The 17,897-nt window shown below is 45.7% G+C and overlaps 1 protein-coding gene across 1 annotated transcript in view; it reads left to right on the plus strand.

Moving 5' to 3' along the window:
* LOC142776896 (uncharacterized) overlaps positions 1-17,897 on the plus strand; it is a 50,604-nt gene that overhangs the window by 27,400 nt on the left and 5,307 nt on the right. Inside the window, exon 8 of the mRNA XM_075881226.1 lies at positions 7,117-7,395. Within this exon, the coding sequence (XP_075737341.1) occupies positions 7,117-7,395 (279 nt within the window). The remainder of the gene's footprint in view (positions 1-7,116; positions 7,396-17,897) is intronic.

The raw sequence follows: 17,897 nt of genomic DNA on the forward strand, positions 1-17,897 counted from the left end.
CGCGTAAGGTGTGTTGAATAAATTGTTTTTATGTATAGGGAACATACCAGATTTGGGCGTATAATTATTATTTTGTAAAACAATTCTGTTGCATTGATTATAACTGTTTTTTTTTTGTGCTTGCGTCCTTTGACGTTTGGTGAGAGCACTAGTTCGTTACGTAGCCGTGACGCACTTCCTGAGGCCAGGTTTCGCGGAGTGTCCTCTCTTGTCTTTTTCTTTCTCTATGAGAAAATGGCGTCGGAGGCGCTGAGTGGAGAAGAAAGAAGACGCCGACGTTCGGTGACGCTGCGATCGCCCCCACTAGTTGATGATGATGGCGATGCCACTCAGGTTTCGGTTTCACTCCAGTGGTGCCAGCGCTGCTTTATCATACTTTTGTGTAGCAGCAGCCATCAGTATTTGTCCGAATTAAGCGGTGTGGAGCCGAGTTCCGACGAAATAACGAAGGTTTGGTCCCATAGATTAACATGCACTTTGGCCGGGACCAATAGAGCCATCCGAATTATCCGAATTTCCGAATTGATCGGCGTCGAATTAACGAGCTTTTACTGTACTATCTTATTTATTCGGTCACCATCTGAATTCGAAGCAAACGGCCATGACAGTCTCTTTATACTAAAATTGTGGGCACAGTCACTGACCCTTCCTTATCAATGAGACGTGTCATCATCATTTGTTTAATTTCCTCATTTGTAGATGCCATCATCAGTGTGTGCCTGCTCGAGCTCGTCCTGTTGGCGCCTTCAGCAAAAGCAAGATATTTGACCCCTATAGCCGCAGTAGTAAGAGCAGGGGCAAGTAGGACCCGGTATGGTGTAATACGGCTGTGGACGCATCGGTGGTGACACTGACGCCACAGGTATACATGGCCACCAGGTGTATCTGCTGGGATAGTGGTGGGTGCTGAGAGGGCCAAAACTTCGGCGTACATTGGTACCTAACGAGGTCTGGATTCGGTGGAACAAGGTAGATGTGACGCAGACGATATATCTTGCCTAGTGATGACCCGCAAGTTGGCTGGAGCTGAGGGTAAAGTAGATGGCGGAAGGCAGGAAGAGCAGTGCCCATGAAGCTCCTCACGAACGATGCCGCGGACCAGGGAAGGGATGTCTAGGGCCGCAGGAAGACGAATGTCCAAGGCATCGTAGCAGAGATGAAGAGACTGAAGTTTGTCTAGTCTCATGCAAATGGTGATGACATCTTGAGTCGTGGTAGGATTTTGCGATGCAAGGGCGTGGAATGAGACGGTATTTATGCCTTTGATAATATGGCATGTTTGGTCGCTTTGGGGCATAGATAAGTTTATACGCTTGCACAAAGCAAGAACATTCTCAGTGCACGAGGTGTAAGATTCACCCGCCAGATGAATGCCTTCAGCAGCTTCTTTGTTGCTGCTTCCGCGCGAACACTGAGGTAACCAAAAATCTGACAAAGCTGCCGTGCGAATGTGTCCCAGTCGGAAAGATCTTGAAGGTGGTTCCAAAACCAGGTTTTAGCAACATCAGTCAGGCAGACAGGGACTGCACGTAATTTGTGTAGAGTATCCCACCTGTTCAACTAGCTGACGAGGTTGTATACTGGTGTGTAGCCATTCTTCAATGTCATCCCCTTTGAGACCCGAGAACACTGACGGATACCACTGGTGGCTGTGCATGGCCAGAGTCGACGGCGGAGGTTGCACTGGGCCGGCGGTGTTGGATGACCCAGGATTGTCTTGCACTGATTTGGAAGGTGGTAGTAAATGACGACCCAAGCGGAGCTCCAGTGATAACGTGCGAGAGTACTTGGGGATTGAGAGGCACCGTCCCCTATTTACGAGCAATAGCTTTATTCGAGACGAGCCCGAGCTGGCACACACTGATGATGGGATGTAGAGATTAGGAAATTATACAAATGATTACAACATGTCCCATTGATAAAGAAGGGTCAGTGACTGTGCTCACAACATTCATGTTTATCGCTACGACTATTGCAGACGGAGATGATCGTGTAAGCCTAACGTACGGTACGGCTACAGTTGGTGTGGCTTGAGTGGTTGAACGGGAATAGGTACGCGACGAAAAATGGCCAAAAATATGTGCAAGGATGTGAAAAAGAGAACTCAATTGTTTAATGCACACTTCATAAGCACAATGTTTTTTACACAGAAATGACTAACCACTTAGCGAGTCAGTGGAAATGCCGTTCATATAAGCGCTAATCTTTTTCTACAGTAAAAACTTGTGGGACAAACGTTTTGATCTCACGAAGCAAAAAACAAATGGATTAAACATGTTACCTACTGTCTGGCCGGTTTTTATAACAGTGGAGGCACTCAAATCTGCACTTCTAAACAAGAAAATGCAGACAGATCATAAACATTACCTATCACAAGAAAAATATACAGTGGTTACCGTGTCAGGCCCACAATGTGCAGTGCGTCTAGAGGTCGAAGGTTCGAATCCTACTGAGTAGTTTTTTTTTACCTTTTTTTCTGTGGTCCTCGTATTTAGCCATCCTGACCATCCGGCGCGCGAGGAAGTCTGTAATGACAATTAAAAAGTCATATTTCTGTTATTTTTTTTCGTAAGTTGTACTGCTACTCTCTTCGGTGGGGTCATGCTACTCTGCTTCGAGCAGCTTTATATTACTTTGTTGAGAGGTAGTGCTTTGACCCGTTCTGGGGGAATCACTGTACTCTGCCTCAACAAAAGGTGATTTACCCTGGAAAAGAGAGCAAAATATGCGACAACAAAATACTCTCCCAAAGAGAGTGCCACACACTCTCTTAGTTTTTAGTGTCTATGGCATTCTATTACGAAATGAAATTGCATCAGATAATCCCCCCCCCCCCCCCCGTTGTCGCCTTATATTAAAAAAACAAAATTCATTCATTTTTCCAGCTGCCTTGAATAGATGGCCGCTGCGAAAATAATGGGCAAGTAGCAATTTTCCAATCCACGGGGACACTCTTGAGCAATTCTGAATAACTCAAGGTGTTGTTCGACGCAATAATGCTTTGCAGAATGCTTACGCGTCTTTTTGGCATCACTAGTTTCAGCTGCGTTGCGACGTTGCATGAGAGGTATAGGGATACTACTGCAAGCGAAAAGTTTCCTGATCTCTCACAGGAATTGCAGACCTTCGTACTTTTAAGCATCCTGCTCAATACATTTTCCCTAAAATGATACCAACTGAATTGGCTCTTCTTGCTCAGATGAAGCTTATATTACACAACACTGAAAATGGGAAAGTGAATCTCGGCCTATATTTTGAACTATAGAATCTCTAGGGTCTCTGAGGTTGTCAACCAAAACATTTTGTTGGGAAAGTTAAAGGATGACTTTATTAGAGACATAGCATATTTTTCAGTCAAAGTATTTAAAACATTACACTTCGGTTGTGATGATCTCGGCAAAATGTTGAAATGAGATACAAGTTAAATACGACATCCACCAGAGGAGCATACCCAAAAGAACACTGAAAATGTACATAGTAGAACATTTGACATGGTTTGACCGTGTAAAGCGTATGATCAATAAAGTCCTGAGAGAGATTAGTATTCTTCTCAACATTTCTCACGATCGTCTTCAATGTATCAACCAACTTTTTCCCGACGCACTTTTTCTTTCAATCATAACCGACATATTGCTCATCTGCTGAATCCAAGAATGAAAATGTCAAGCTCGCGTAGTCGCAAAAAGACATGGTTGGAAGAGCGTGTGAGGTACCATACCTCTCCCTTATATGTGATATTATAATAAAGCACAATATCATTTATGTTCCTTTCATGTACCTGGAAATTTGTGCCGGAAATACTAACTCGGGCTGGCTCGTCATAACATCCAAGCGCCGCAAACACTAGCCGAACAAAAAAGCTAACAAGCACACGTACAGGCGCTAACCGAAAGACTGCATCAAGTAAAACAATCTCATCTTGGCCATGTACAACAAATGCTACAGCTCTTGCTGTTTGCATTACCGAGCGCAATTGAGAGCGGACAGATAGAAAATTATTTCAGCATATTGCAAGCAGCGAAGATGTGCCCATTTCAGTAGTTACCAAGGTGGATCAGTCAACAGTGGGTTTAGAAGCTGTGGATTCCAAGCACTCAAATGCGCGGAAAGCTGTCAGCCTGCTTCAAAGGTGACAGGTGGTAAACGGTGCTTGTTTTTTCTAGTTTGCGACCTTATAGCAGCACATAAACCCTGGAAAGCATGCTGCAACAATCCTTAGCAAGCAAATACGTGATACAGGTAGCGAATAAATGTATATTACACCAACGGTTGCTTAATACCAATTGTGGTGGTGGTACTTGTAAAACGTGAATTGTGGTAGTATATGCTTTATAAGGTTGTAATAAAATTGAGATATGAATTCATATCACTCAACGAGTCATAGTATATCCTTGCTGGTCTCTGCTTTGGGATTCACGCTGGTGACATCTAGTTTCGGTAAATGTGACGTCTATGTTGTAACGTGAATGTCGACATTGCGTCTGACAACAAAGTACTTTGTACATGCCGACTCAAAGCCATAAATTTTGGCATAAGCAACTGCACGCTGACTGCTTCTAGTAAAATCGGTTCCCACAATGCGAGGGATCTGTAGGAATGTTTTTCTTTGTTTTCTCATCTCTTTCCACGAGGAACGACGCAAAGGGCTCAATGGCTTGATTTCGCTTGCCCCGTTTTCGCCAGATATATTCCGCGACAGCCGAAAACCATGAAAGGAACTTGTGTCTAGTTTATGCAGCCAGTGAAACCGAAAAACTCGAGGGCTTCGTGCAATGAAAATTGCTGCCGAGAGCGGGAATAAGTATACTAGATACACATATAGGATAGTGCATGTACCGCATTCACTTGAATGTCGTGCGTAGTATATATTCAGTTATGTGCATATATCTGTGTCCACCATGGTATAAAGTGTGGGATTTGGCTAGTTGGTAATGCATTATTCACCATGACTTCGACAAAATTGTGAACGCCTCTGGCTGCTTTCTAGCACGCTTTCGTTGTCTTTCAGTGTATCTCTTTACCGAAATTGCGTGCCTTTATCCTCTCGTCTGCGTCTTTTATTGGTATCGCATTGTTTTCGTCCTCTTAGTGCATGCGTATTTAGCGTCTTTCAGTGCGTTTCCGTGCTTTCCCTGTGCAGAATAACTCGGCCATATATTTATTGCTGATCACCCGTGTCTGATCAAAATGGGCAGATGCAAAATATATCCCAGACGGGGTTTTTCACGCAAGTGTAAACTCTTCTCTGATGTATCTTTTTATTAAGTTACAGGAAAACTTACAGCTTGCAGAGAGACGACGACAAAGCGTTCGAGTATCCAAGCGCTTCTCTCTGTGCTCTTCGATTTTTTCGGTGAAACCTTCAGTTTCGTATGGTGCCTCGGCTCTGCATCTTGCGGCCGTGAACGTGAGGCCTTCCGGAGGACCGCCTGGCCAGCATTCATCTCGACTGACCTCCGCGAGGAAGAGAGGAACCTCACTCAGTGACAGCGAGTACACACAGCTGTACTCGGCCGCCTCTGAAGACGACTCATCCGACGATGATTTTATTCCTGCACGGAGCAACGGGGCGAAGAGAAAGATCATCAACGCAGTCTCGCCCATCTCTGCGTGTACAGCGACTATGAAGTCAAGGCATGAACGATGGCCACAAGTCCTCATCTTTGTGCCAGAGGGGTCCTCAGGAAACCTGCGACTACTGAACAGGAAAGCACTCTCTGCTTTTTTTGGAACGTGTGGTACCTCATGAAATCAAGGAAATCAGAGTAAATACGCGAAAAAATAGACTCGTCATAGACATATTCCACGTGAATGCGCAATTGGACCACTAAGACAAGTGACTGAGCTACGCGGCATCAAAGTGCGTCCCTTTACACCGATTGGCAACTCATCCATAGCTGGTCTGATATACGACGTAAACATTGCGATTCCCGACGCTGATTTGCCCACCTTCATCAAACCGGCAAATGAGGACTCTGTCATCACTCAGGTACACCGCCTTGGGAAGTCGCGCTGTGTGAAATTGGTCTTCAAAGGCGATTGCACACCATCCCATGTCAAAGTCGGACATTTTCGAATTCCTGTTTGGGCTTTTGTGCAAAAGCCACTTCAATGCCACCAGTGCTTTAAACTAGATCACGTCAAAGGCGTTTGCCCGAACTCACTACGGTGCCCCCGGTGCACAGAGCCCCGTTTGGAAGATGCGTGTCAATCCACATTTCTTAAATGCGGTAACTGTAATGGCTCACGCACTGCCTCACGGAAAGACTGCCCTCGAATCAAGAAGGAGCGCACGGTGCTTAAGCAAATGGTTACAGACAATTCGACCCACAGGGATGCTGCCGAAACAGTCCGGCGTCGGCAGTGGCGTCGATGCCATCGTTTGACCTCAAAGACTGCGCAAGCTCGAAACGACAGCGCCACCTCTACTGCTGCACTATTAAGTCAAGCCGCAACAGGACCGACAAATTCAAAGAAGAGTTCGGGGAGGACTATTTCTGCAGAGCAATGGCCTATTCTTCCAAATCATCGCTAACCATAGAACGTCAGCAGACGACGCTCACTCAGGGGTCTTCACCAACCGCTGATGACACACATAAGAAAGGTGGCAAGTCATAACTATGCTTCGTTCTCTCATGAATGCCATACGGGAGATCTTTTTGGACGTGAGAAAAACGCTCGCTAGAAGTGCTGTCTAAGTAGTGAACGCTTTAAGCCCAGTACTTGAATCGCTCGAGTAAAAATATGGCTATCGATCACCATCATTTCTGAGAAGTCAAGGAAGCATCCATCATTCAGCGCAACTCCAGTTAACTAAAACTGTGTCTTTTCGGACTTTCGCCAATTTGTGTGCGTTATTATGTTCCAAGTCATCAACATTTGTGAACCCAAAGCGTGTGGGAGCTCTCCTTTCTCTCAATTTTTTCCATCTTTCAAACTCCCTCGTCCCTATCCCCAGTGTAAGGTAGCATACCGGTCGCTCCAGACTGGTTAACATCCCAGCCTTTCCTTTCCCTCCTGTTCCTCCTCCTTCCTACAGCTTGCAGATTATTCCTTATCGCAACAGTTCGTTCTGTGTAGGAGCACACGCCTATTAACTCCGATCTACTGGTGCAGTACGGCTACCGCCTCCCGGACCAGACCGAGGAAATGATGATATACGTGAAGGTGCAGTTCCGAACGAGACGCGACCACTACTACGTGTACCCGATCCTGTGCTTACGTCCCAGGGAGGCGCAAATCTTGGAGCGCATCAATCCTTATCCCATCATTGGCTCTTTCCTGCAATACGTCAAGCTCAGGATGGGCCAGCTGTGCAGCGAGCCGTTCTCTATGGTGTCCCGCATCCCGGTGTTCCCCACCCCGCAGCTGCGCTGGACGGCCAAGGATGCCCAGGTGGGTATTTACCACACGCGCAACTTCAGAACGGTGTATAGCTGAACGTTACGTGCGATGTGAGAAGTGTCGCCTGTATAGCAGTGGGACAGCTGTGGCCTGACAGTCAAACCGTGTGTGTGTGTGTGTGTGTGTGTGTGTGTGTGCGTGCATGTGCGTGCGTGTGTGTGTGTGGTACAGAAAACGTACTGCGTTTTGGCCGGGTATCCATTGCATACGAAAGAGCAGAATAGATGAAGAAATTAGTCGGCTGCGTTATGCTGCAAATCACCTGTTCACCTGGGCACACGGGGGATCAAGAAATGAAGGGGGGGGGGGGAGAAAGCTGACCTCCGATTCCATTCAGTTTTCAATCCATACAGTGGAATATCTCCCGTCACATCCTGGAAGCCGGCCTCTGCTACAATGACACGAGCAGTTATGCACGTTATATACTTGGCGAGAAAGTTTACAAAACACTGTTTAACTTCATACACAACACAGCGCTAACGCCGCACATGTGATAGAGTGTAATATGCATTTAGGATAGATGAGTGACACAATAAAAAAAAGCTGGCAGTTGCTCCATGTACGAATACAACCTACGAGCGAAGCTCCTTAGAAGAGGGACGCAAACGACTATGCGCCTGATGTCGCTGCTGGCTTTCATGAAGGCGGTAGGGTTGTGAGCGGGCGGGAAGAGCGTTTATCTTGCTCTTCCCGCCCGCTCACCCTGCTCTATGGGGAAACGACTGAGCGAGTGAGTGTGCAGCGCGCGCCGCACAAGTTGGCCCAGGGTACGGACCAATCACTGGGTGGAGTGGAACTTCGAAAACGCCAGGGAATTGAAGATGGCAGGGCGAAGCGATGTTTTCGTGCATTTCGCGGCTTGGTGAGAAAAGGCAGGGACACAGAAAGGGGGCGGGGGAGGGAGACATGTTGGAGATGGGTGCGAGTGAGAATGGCTGCGCTCCACAAAAAAAAAAAAGGAACCTACCAGCTCCTTTCACGAGCTGACCACCCACTTCCCAGATAGCCAATAGGCAAACTGAGCTATAAACGCCCAAATTTCAAATAGCGCTTGTGGAATGGAAGCCGCCGTTCATATCCACTGCATTAAACTAACCGCTTCGCTATATATTCCGCCACACAGGATCGGTCCACTTCGCTTTGTGACCAGTTTTTGCGCAATAAATTATGTGTGTGTGAAAACGGAGCACCTATCTGCAAACATCGTGATGTCAACCTGTATCACGTTGTCGCACATAATGTTGGTTAAGTATGTCGACAAACAATCGACAACGAAAACGAGTGAAAAGCTGTCTGTATTTGGTCTTTATAGTCCAACACGCGTAATGGCTAGTGTTCGCTCTTCGTGTGCAAGGGCATCGGTGGCTGGTGTTCGCTCGCAATTCATGCAAACGTTTCACCAGATAAAAAGGCGATACCTGTAGCAATGGTCAATCGTGGACGGCACATTTTCTGTGCACATAAGAATTTTCTAAACATATCCACGCTGCTGAACAGGGCGAGCCATCGCAACAAATCTCAATTACAAAGGATTCCCAAGCTGTAGCACCGTCGTAAATGAACATAATGAAAAGTCGACAACAGTCAACCAAACCTTGCTGCTAACCAAATTTCAGCTTCCAAACCAGCCTTTCCCATAATATACTCAACTTACAACATTGTGCCAGTTTTCATAATGAGCAAGACAAAATCTATGATGTAATGTGCCTAAATGATATAATTCGGATGCCTACAAATAGTACGATGCGCTGCATGCTGTGTGTGTATGTGTGTGCTTGTGTGCATATGTGTGTGTTTGTGTGTATGTGTGTGTATGTGCATGCGTGTGTGTGTGTGCATGTGTGTGTGTGCGTGTGTACTCATTTATACGAATATGTCAAGACAACACCGAGAAACTGGGCTCCTGCTGCTAGGAGAATCATGACAGGCGATGTTCTTTTTGTCTATAAAGCTTTTGTCCACTACACAAACATATTTTATATTTCAGACAAACATAAAATATTTCGCGATATAGATGCTTGTCCTCTAAATTTCAGCATATTTCAACGACGTATATTGTGCAATCGAACTGCCACACGCGCCGGTGCCCACCGTGGTGAAAATCTTGTGTGTTTTACGCCGTCAAGAGCCGGGAATTCTACCCGGATGGCGGGCTCCAGTGTGGCTAGACTTAGCTGCGTGTCATGTTGATAGCAGAGTTTGTTTACCGCTTGTATATCGGACTGAGCGGGATCGAGTTATCGATGAATAACTGCACACGCTGTTATTGCCTGGACTAAGGTACCCTTTTTTCTTTTTCTGTTTAAGAAGTATAAAAAATTGGGCCGGCTGTGCCAAAATTGAAGGTATGTAAAACGATCGCACACAAAAAAACAATAACAAGGATAATGAAAATATAATGTACAAATGGCACAAGTATGCAGAAGTAATGATATATAAAGGAATTAAAAAAAACTCACAATAACGACTCTACAAAAGGGATTTATCAGTCCGCTATCTTCGAGGAAACTCACAGCGCTTCTCGAGAGCAAACCTCTGTTTGTTGAAGCAGAACCAGGACGGAAGCTCTTTGAGCACAGATAAAGGGCGCCTATCGAATGCACAGTGTTGCTTGTCACGTGAAGCAGACACTGCTTCACAAAAGCTTCTTTTCTCCTGTGAGCTTCGGGCATTCAAATGGTGTCATGATCTTACGCGACGCAATGAGACGCATGTAGGATTATTCGAGGCGTTTGTAGAAGTGCGTAAATGAGCGACCAATATTGAAATTTATGGAGATTTGTGGCTGAGCTGAGGATCACTGTGTGACAAATACACTATATACACAGTCATCAAACCACGTCATTCCCTTTTTCACCGATGGGATACGTACCCACTACCTTCGAATTACGTATTTCAAAGGTTGTACGTGCGGATCTAACCAAAAAGAACGGTGATTTTTAGTCCAGTTCACTTTCGTTCAATTTATGTTGGAATTATCACAATAGAGTTAAGAACCACGGCTATAGTCCCCTGTGCTTTCGTTGGCTTTCCTGTCTGTTTCATTAGCTGTGCACAAACGATACGATATTAATCGGTATAACACGGAGGAAGCGTTTCTACATGGGTTACAGCATAAATGAAATCTTCCATACTAATTGAGCACAATATACATATAATAGTGCAGTGCTTTGTTTCATGGAGTTCTTAATTCAATTAAATTCTTTTGGTATTCAATAATATTGTGTCTAACAAAAAAAAAACGAGCCTTTATATTTACACTCTTTTTCTTCATTCATCGCGAGTCTTGTTCTAGCTGACATGATGCCTTCAGGTATTATGAGAGGGATTTGAAATGCGGAGCATTTCTTGGTCGCGCGAGGTCGCGGATCCGGCATCGGCGGCGCCGTCCACATCCCTAATACACATGCTCGCGTCTCGTGCCAACTGTCACTCCCCTCCTCCTCTCCCTCCGCAAGGCCCACGAAGGCAGCGTCTGGTAGTAAAGAACCGACAGCTCGCGCTTCAAAACTGTTCACTGGCCACCCTTATATGTAGGCACTGCATGGCGCATTCAGAATTCAGTCAAGGGCGTCTTTACTTGGCTTTCGCTTAACTTGACGCTTTGCTTGACTCGAGTACATGCGATGCGAGCAACAGTACCTTCAACCAGTCGTGGGGCACAACCACAGCGTCCCCCCACTCGTTGAAGCCAACTCTTCTCCTTCGTTCAATGAATCAGACGAGTAAAGACAAAATAACAATCATGCATTCCGAAACCATACTCAATTACGCAAAATTCACGCGATAGCCCCCGTTCACTGCGACACATTTACTAGAGTCCCCCTGTCTTTTTGCATCAGCTGCCAGCTCGTAATAAGATCACGTGCTATGCGTGATGCCAACTGGCAAAAAGAGTGTTCCCACTCACCGCAACGGCAAAAGGCAGCGCTGACTGACGCTCCCACTTCTAAATACACATGTATACCCAATAAAGTGAACGGAGGGATGACCGCCATCATACCTCAGTCGAATAGCATCAGACGTGTTTTTCGAAGGTTGCACGTTTGGATCCTGCCAGTGGCAAATTATTTTTTCGTCTACGTTTCTTTCTTCACATTTCATTGATTGATATGTGGGGTTTAATAAACCAAAACCACCATATGATTATGAGAGGTGCCGTAGTGGAAGGCTCTGGAAATTTCGACCAGCTGGGGTTCTTTAACGTACACACAAATCTGAGCACACGGGCCTACAACATTTTCCCCTCCATCATAAATGCAGCCGCAGCAGCCGGGACTCGATCACGCGACCTGCGGGTAAGCAGCCGAGTACCTTTGCCTCTAGACCACCGCGGCGGGGCTTTCTTTACATTTACACTACAAGTACTTCTAATATCATCCTCTTGTCATCTTTATCTGTTAGTGCTCATCATTTGTACCACTTAGTAATTATAGCATTAATTTAATGGAATTATTCAATTACATGAAACCATTTGTTTTATTGACAAGATTTGCTGCGACAGGCGACGTATAGCGCTTTGAGAACTCGAGTGTTCACGGGAACTCGTAGAGCAGAAATACTCGTGCTCGTAATGCAGCAGCCTGCTCGAATATTCGCACTGTAGATCCGTTCGCTTAGACTGTTTGTTTCTTAATCCTCATGCTTCGCCAGGTGCTAGCCGTGCTCGTATATGTTACAGCACTTTTGCTCTAATATTGAGCTAACTTCCATTGTCTTTAATGACGAAAATTTTGGAAAGAGAATCTTCAGTGAAAGGCGGTAAGGGTCGCACATAACGCCATGAAATATGCAAGCCAGAGATCACACTATTTCATGTATATTTTTTCCAGCTAAACTTTTCCAACAATCAGGCATGCTCCAATATGACACGTGGCCCTGAATGCTAATGCTTCCGGAACAGCTGATGGATCGACCCCACACGCGTCGCACGGAGCATGTGAACTTGCCCTCAATTCATTGGCCGCAAGCTGCATACAATAGCGTGTAGCGGTGCACCACAAAGCAACATGCCGACACGCGTTTTGTCTGCACAGAACACTGCAGCCGTCACACTGGAGCGCCGCCAGCAGTAACCGTATGCTTACCTCGAGCGTTGCTCAACGCTGAAGTTGGGAATGTGAATCTAAAATCATGCCTGGGGCGCTGTGGAGGATCGGCCGAGTTTCGCCCGATTGGGCGAAACTCGGGATCTTCCCGAGCCCTGGCGACACCCCCTTAAAAACGAGCCAACAGTACGAAAAAATCAAATCTACCGCTCAGCACGCTGAGGCGTTTCATTGGTTACGATAGAATTAGTCATCGCGTCAAGGACGATCGACTAAGTTGGGCGGTGTTTTCAAACCAGAGGCATCTTTTTTCGTACGTTTTTTGTTTCAGTGAGTGCTGAAGTGATTGATCGATATATGGGGTTTAACGTCCCAAAACCACCATATCATTATAGGATACGCCGTAGTGGAGGGCTCCGGAAGTTTCGACCACCTTGGGTTCTTTAACGTGCACCCAAATCTAAACACAAGGGCCAGCAGCATTTTCGCCTCCATCGAATATGCAGCCGCCGCAGCCGGGATTCGATACTGTGACCTGCGGGTCAGCAGCCGAGTATATACCACCGCGGCGGGGCGAGTGCTGAAGTGCACCCATGCAAAAAAGTGTCAAAAACTTTCCTGATGTTTTTAGAGACACCTGGTGCTTAAATTTATATTGCAGCTTTTTTGATTCCAGCACTAAATCTATTTTAGAATAATCAGCATGGTAAACTCTGAGATCAGTACCGGTGGATCGCCTTACAACATCGCAACAGCAGGTAAATCGGAGGCCACGTGTTAATCATCATAGTCAGCATGTACATTATAGCGCACCTCTCGGCCGGTGCACATTGTTTTTGTTGTCTTCGTTCACCAGCACTTGAGCACATGCGGCCGGCTAACTTGCTATTAGGGGCGAAGCTCCTAAGCCGCGGGTCTGTTCCTCTTAGCTCGCGGTACGTGACAGCCTATAGTTATACATGACTCACTCAGCATGTGCGGACGGACGGACGAAGAGGTGAATGGACTGATGAGCGGACGGACGTACATACAGACAGACAGACAGACAGACAGACAGACAGACAGACATACAGAACGACAATTCACGGTTTACCAATAAAACCCTCCGAAGCTTCGTCCCACTCATCATCATTCACTCCGTGGAAATTCTGTGATTTTTTGGCTGGACGGTATACTTAGTTGGTTAGGCAGGGACATGCTTTGACTAAGCTAATTATGCGAAGTCATTGTAAGGCCGAGGTAATTATGCCAGATCTTATAAACCAAGCTGATGAAGGCATGTCACGCTATAGAACTGTGCTACCTAAGGTATGCTAGGTGATGAGCTAACCAAACTATGCTTATTAACTCGATGATATTCATGAGCACGTTAAATAAAACCATGGTAATTATCCCTTACTGATACGATAACAGTTAGTATCTTGCTAATCAGGATTACGTTTAATAGCACCATACCAATCATGGCCTCGCTAATTGTGTCTGAGATGATTGCCTTATAATTGAAGCCTTATCAATAAAGACAAGGCAGCTCAGTGTAATTTTAGTTAATCATCAGTCATTTAGTACAACCAAATTTAGACAGAGCTGATGCGGTCTTCACTTTGAAGCCGACGATGTACATGAGTAGACGAACAACATTAAAAAGATGCAAGAAGCTCCTCTCTTATATACTCTAAGCTCACCAAATTATTTCCTATGCAAAGAAGCTGCAGCTTAGCGTTCACCGCATCAAACGCTTTACAGTCACACCGGCACCATCACAGTTACGAGTTAAACTGAGGCCTTCTAAGAATCAACGAGTTTGTATTAAGGTTCACACGTCAATTACCTTGATTGACAGACGCCCGCGGCACAGATCGGGTATGCCCACCACGCTTGCTCTTGCCAAGAAGCAGTAGCCAAGTCGTTCAGCACGATTAATCTATCAGCTTTATCGCACAGACTATGCACACATGCACGCTCAAGTAAAAGTGATATCGCCACGTGGCTACGATGTCTCGCATTATATTTCACCGCGCTCACGACGTATCCAACCACAGCTGCGTTGCCGCCATGATGCGAGTGCCCCTAGTGGCCACCTGTCCTTATATTAATCTGAAATATTTGATAGAAGCGAAACGAGCAGCACGAGAGTTCTGGATGGGCACCCTTGCTGCCTTCGAGAATGGAATCGTCCATGCTCTAGGTGGAACGAATTCCTGTCTGAAACAGGACATACGCCCACAAACATGCCTGGGGGACGCGCTTGGCTAAAGAACAGCTCGACAATCAAACTTGACCCGCTGGTCGCGGGATCGAGTCCCAGTTGCGACGGCTGCATTTCCGATGGAGGCGGAAATGCTGTAGACACATGTGCTCAGATACGGGTGCACGTTAAAGAACCCCAGGTCATCAAAATTTCCGGCGCCCTCCACTACGGCATCTCTCGTAATCATATGGTGGGTTTCGGGATGTTAAACCCCACATTTTAATAGGCATGTAGACTGAGTGGCGGCGCTAAAGTGTTCGCACACGGCATATCTTTGATAAGGGCCGCTAATGTCCTAGAGTCGTTTCGAACGCCACGAGCGTTCCTGTAGCCATTTTCATCAACGCTGCCATCACGCGCTTCGCGCTGTCTTCATGCCATGGCTACCACAGAGCGAGCTCGGAGCAAACTCGTCTGCCCGAGAAGCTCGGGCCATTCTGCATAGCACCCCTGTCACGATTCAATTAGTCGTTTCATCCTATATATGTACACAGTTGAAGGGTTTGAGGGTAAAGCTGAACAACCAAAGAATCGCATTTTGCAATGGGCATATGAGCAAACTGAGATTGAAAGCGATCTGTTATTTAAGGTTGTGGGCTGCTTGCTGCATACGGTAAGGTAATATTACATGGCTCGCATTGCACGTGACGGTGCTGTCTGGCGGCGGCACTCTCTCGAATTGTATTTGAACATGCACGTTCAATAACATTCGCAGGGCCCTTTGATGTTTCAAGAAAATATGTAAAAACATGACCTGAGCGGAACAGTAATGAAACAGACATCAACATTATTAGTTTTTTTGTTTCCTGAATCTTAGATTAAGTCTGTTTTTTACACTATAACTCCAAATTCCGGCAATTTTTAATAAATAGTATTGTCCACGTTGAACTTCCTCTGGCTTCAATTCACGGGTAACTTATCGCATGAAATTTACCTCTATTTTCTCTTTTTTATGACTACCTTATCACTTATGCCGTAGATGCAATCTTTGACTTCATTTCTTGCTTTCTATACCCGTGCTTGTAAACAATATACAAGATAACAGTTTTAGAAGAAAAAAAGCGTCTCAAGGGCGAAGGTCATGTGTGGCGCTTCGAAAGAACTACAAATACGTTCATTTAGAGCTAGAACTGAAAAACAATGCGGTTTTATTTTGTGCCAATAAATGTATACATACCATATAACATAATGTTAAAACAAAAAACACTGACATAGAAAAGAAATAAACTCCACGAACACAAGTTATCGTTAGCGTCAGTGTATGGCGGCAGCGTGAGGTCTGCAGAGATCATCGCAATGCTAGAAAACTGACATTAAAGGGGCCCTGCCACACTTCATGAGCTTGGTCAGAAAGCACTGTCGATCGGTAGTAAAGGCTCCCGACAACACGCCAGCCAAATATTTGAGCGCAGCACGCGGCCTGGAATTCACAATAAATGATCAAATTCAGCTCAAAATTGCTTTCTCTTCTCCCGACAATTCACTGAGTAAATCCGAAAATCCCTCTTAGTAAGCTCATCTATCAGCCATTGACCGATTTGACAGGAGACGCTCGGTCGTTATAGAGATTGCCGGGGCAGGCCGGGACTTGTCCAGGCGTGCACACAAGATCACACTGAAAAAGCCGCGCAATCGAAGAAAAAAAAGCAAAGGTGCCAAATGTCACAAGGCGCGCGTGACCTTATTCTTTGCGCCTGCCATTCCTCTCTGCTTAGCTTCCAGTGCTTTCGTCGGGACGAGAGAAGAGAGAATGCAATCGCAGCATGCGACGACTCTTTGTAACTCCACTCGCACTCGTTCGTGAGGCAATAAGCTATTCCAGAGAGTTCATTCCACGGTTACTTGAAAAAGTGTGTCAGGGCCCTTTTAAAAAGAAAAGAAAAAATTAGGGTGACATATGCTAACAAGTGACGTTGACCTCGTCGAGAACCTATCGTCAGAGCGCATACAGACTCCCACTAGCATGCCGATCGCTGACGCATAGCTTCCCGGTAAACTAGATTTTACTGGTGTTCAGATAAAAGCGAAAAGCTGGGCGGAAGAAAACACAACGTACCTATTTCGGCTCAAATCGGAAACGCTAAAGTCTATAGTAATAAGCCATAAATATTGTATATATAATGAGGCACTGGCCACTCATAGCGAAAGAGAGAAAGAGAAAATAAGGAGAAAGACGGGGAGGTTAACAAGGGCCGAGCCGCGGTACGCTACCCAGCACTGGGAAGAAGAGAGGGGGAAGGAATGTTATAGAGGAGGAGAAAAATGTCAGTGACTGGGCCGACGCGTAACATTTCCGACGAAAGACAGGCACTCTATGACCTTATGGAATTCACAAGAATGGAAGTTCATAAACGAGAAATAATAACCCCTGTAAATGCCAGTCATAATATTGTACACAGCACCGTAATGTTGCATTGTACTATATTATAGTAATGTATTTGAAACTTAAATATATCTTCGTACTTATGTGTACTGCCACCAAATGATAGTACTAACATCAGTGTTATGGGAAGCAGAGGTTGTAGGCGTACAGATATCGTTTTGCGCTCACTGGATTCCGTGTCGACCGGTTGTGCCCTCACGATCTCCGACGTCAGCGTAGCCCTGGCCGACTGCGCTGGCCCTACATCATCACCTGACATTGATCTCCGACGACAGTGTAGCTCTGACCTACTGTACTTGCTACGGACAGTGAAAAAAAAAGAGAGGCTACGGACAGTGAAAAGAGGCTACGGACAGTGAAGAAAATTGTTGTTGCGAAAAATCAGACAGAAAATTCACAAGATATTTACAATATTCCCAAGGGCGGACAACAAGGGTACAAAAGCAAGCGCCAGTCTCAAATCACGTCGCCATGTTCCTCGACGATGCTCTTTGCCCTTTAGTATGAGATATATTAGGGCAGCAAAGCAGTAAAGATAGACTCGCACGTTTCAACAAATGACAAACAAAAGAAAATCTTCAAAAAATATGAAAATGATGTTGTTAATAAACTTTGGGATATTGCAGTGGTTTGTTTAATTAAGTGATTTAGTATTTTACTTAAGGTCTCTCGTGGGCGGCTGGGTACGAGCCGTTACACTTCGATGCTGTCAGGCAGTGTTGTGTTAGTATTAAACACCGCAATTGGATATATCGTGTTCGACTGCTGACCCGAAAGTTGCGGGATCGAGTCCCGGCTGCGGTGGCCGCATTTT

The sequence above is a fragment of the Rhipicephalus microplus genome, chromosome X, assembly GCF_043290135.1.
Source record: "Rhipicephalus microplus isolate Deutch F79 chromosome X, USDA_Rmic, whole genome shotgun sequence".
Taxonomy (NCBI): Eukaryota; Metazoa; Arthropoda; class Arachnida; order Ixodida; family Ixodidae; genus Rhipicephalus; species Rhipicephalus microplus.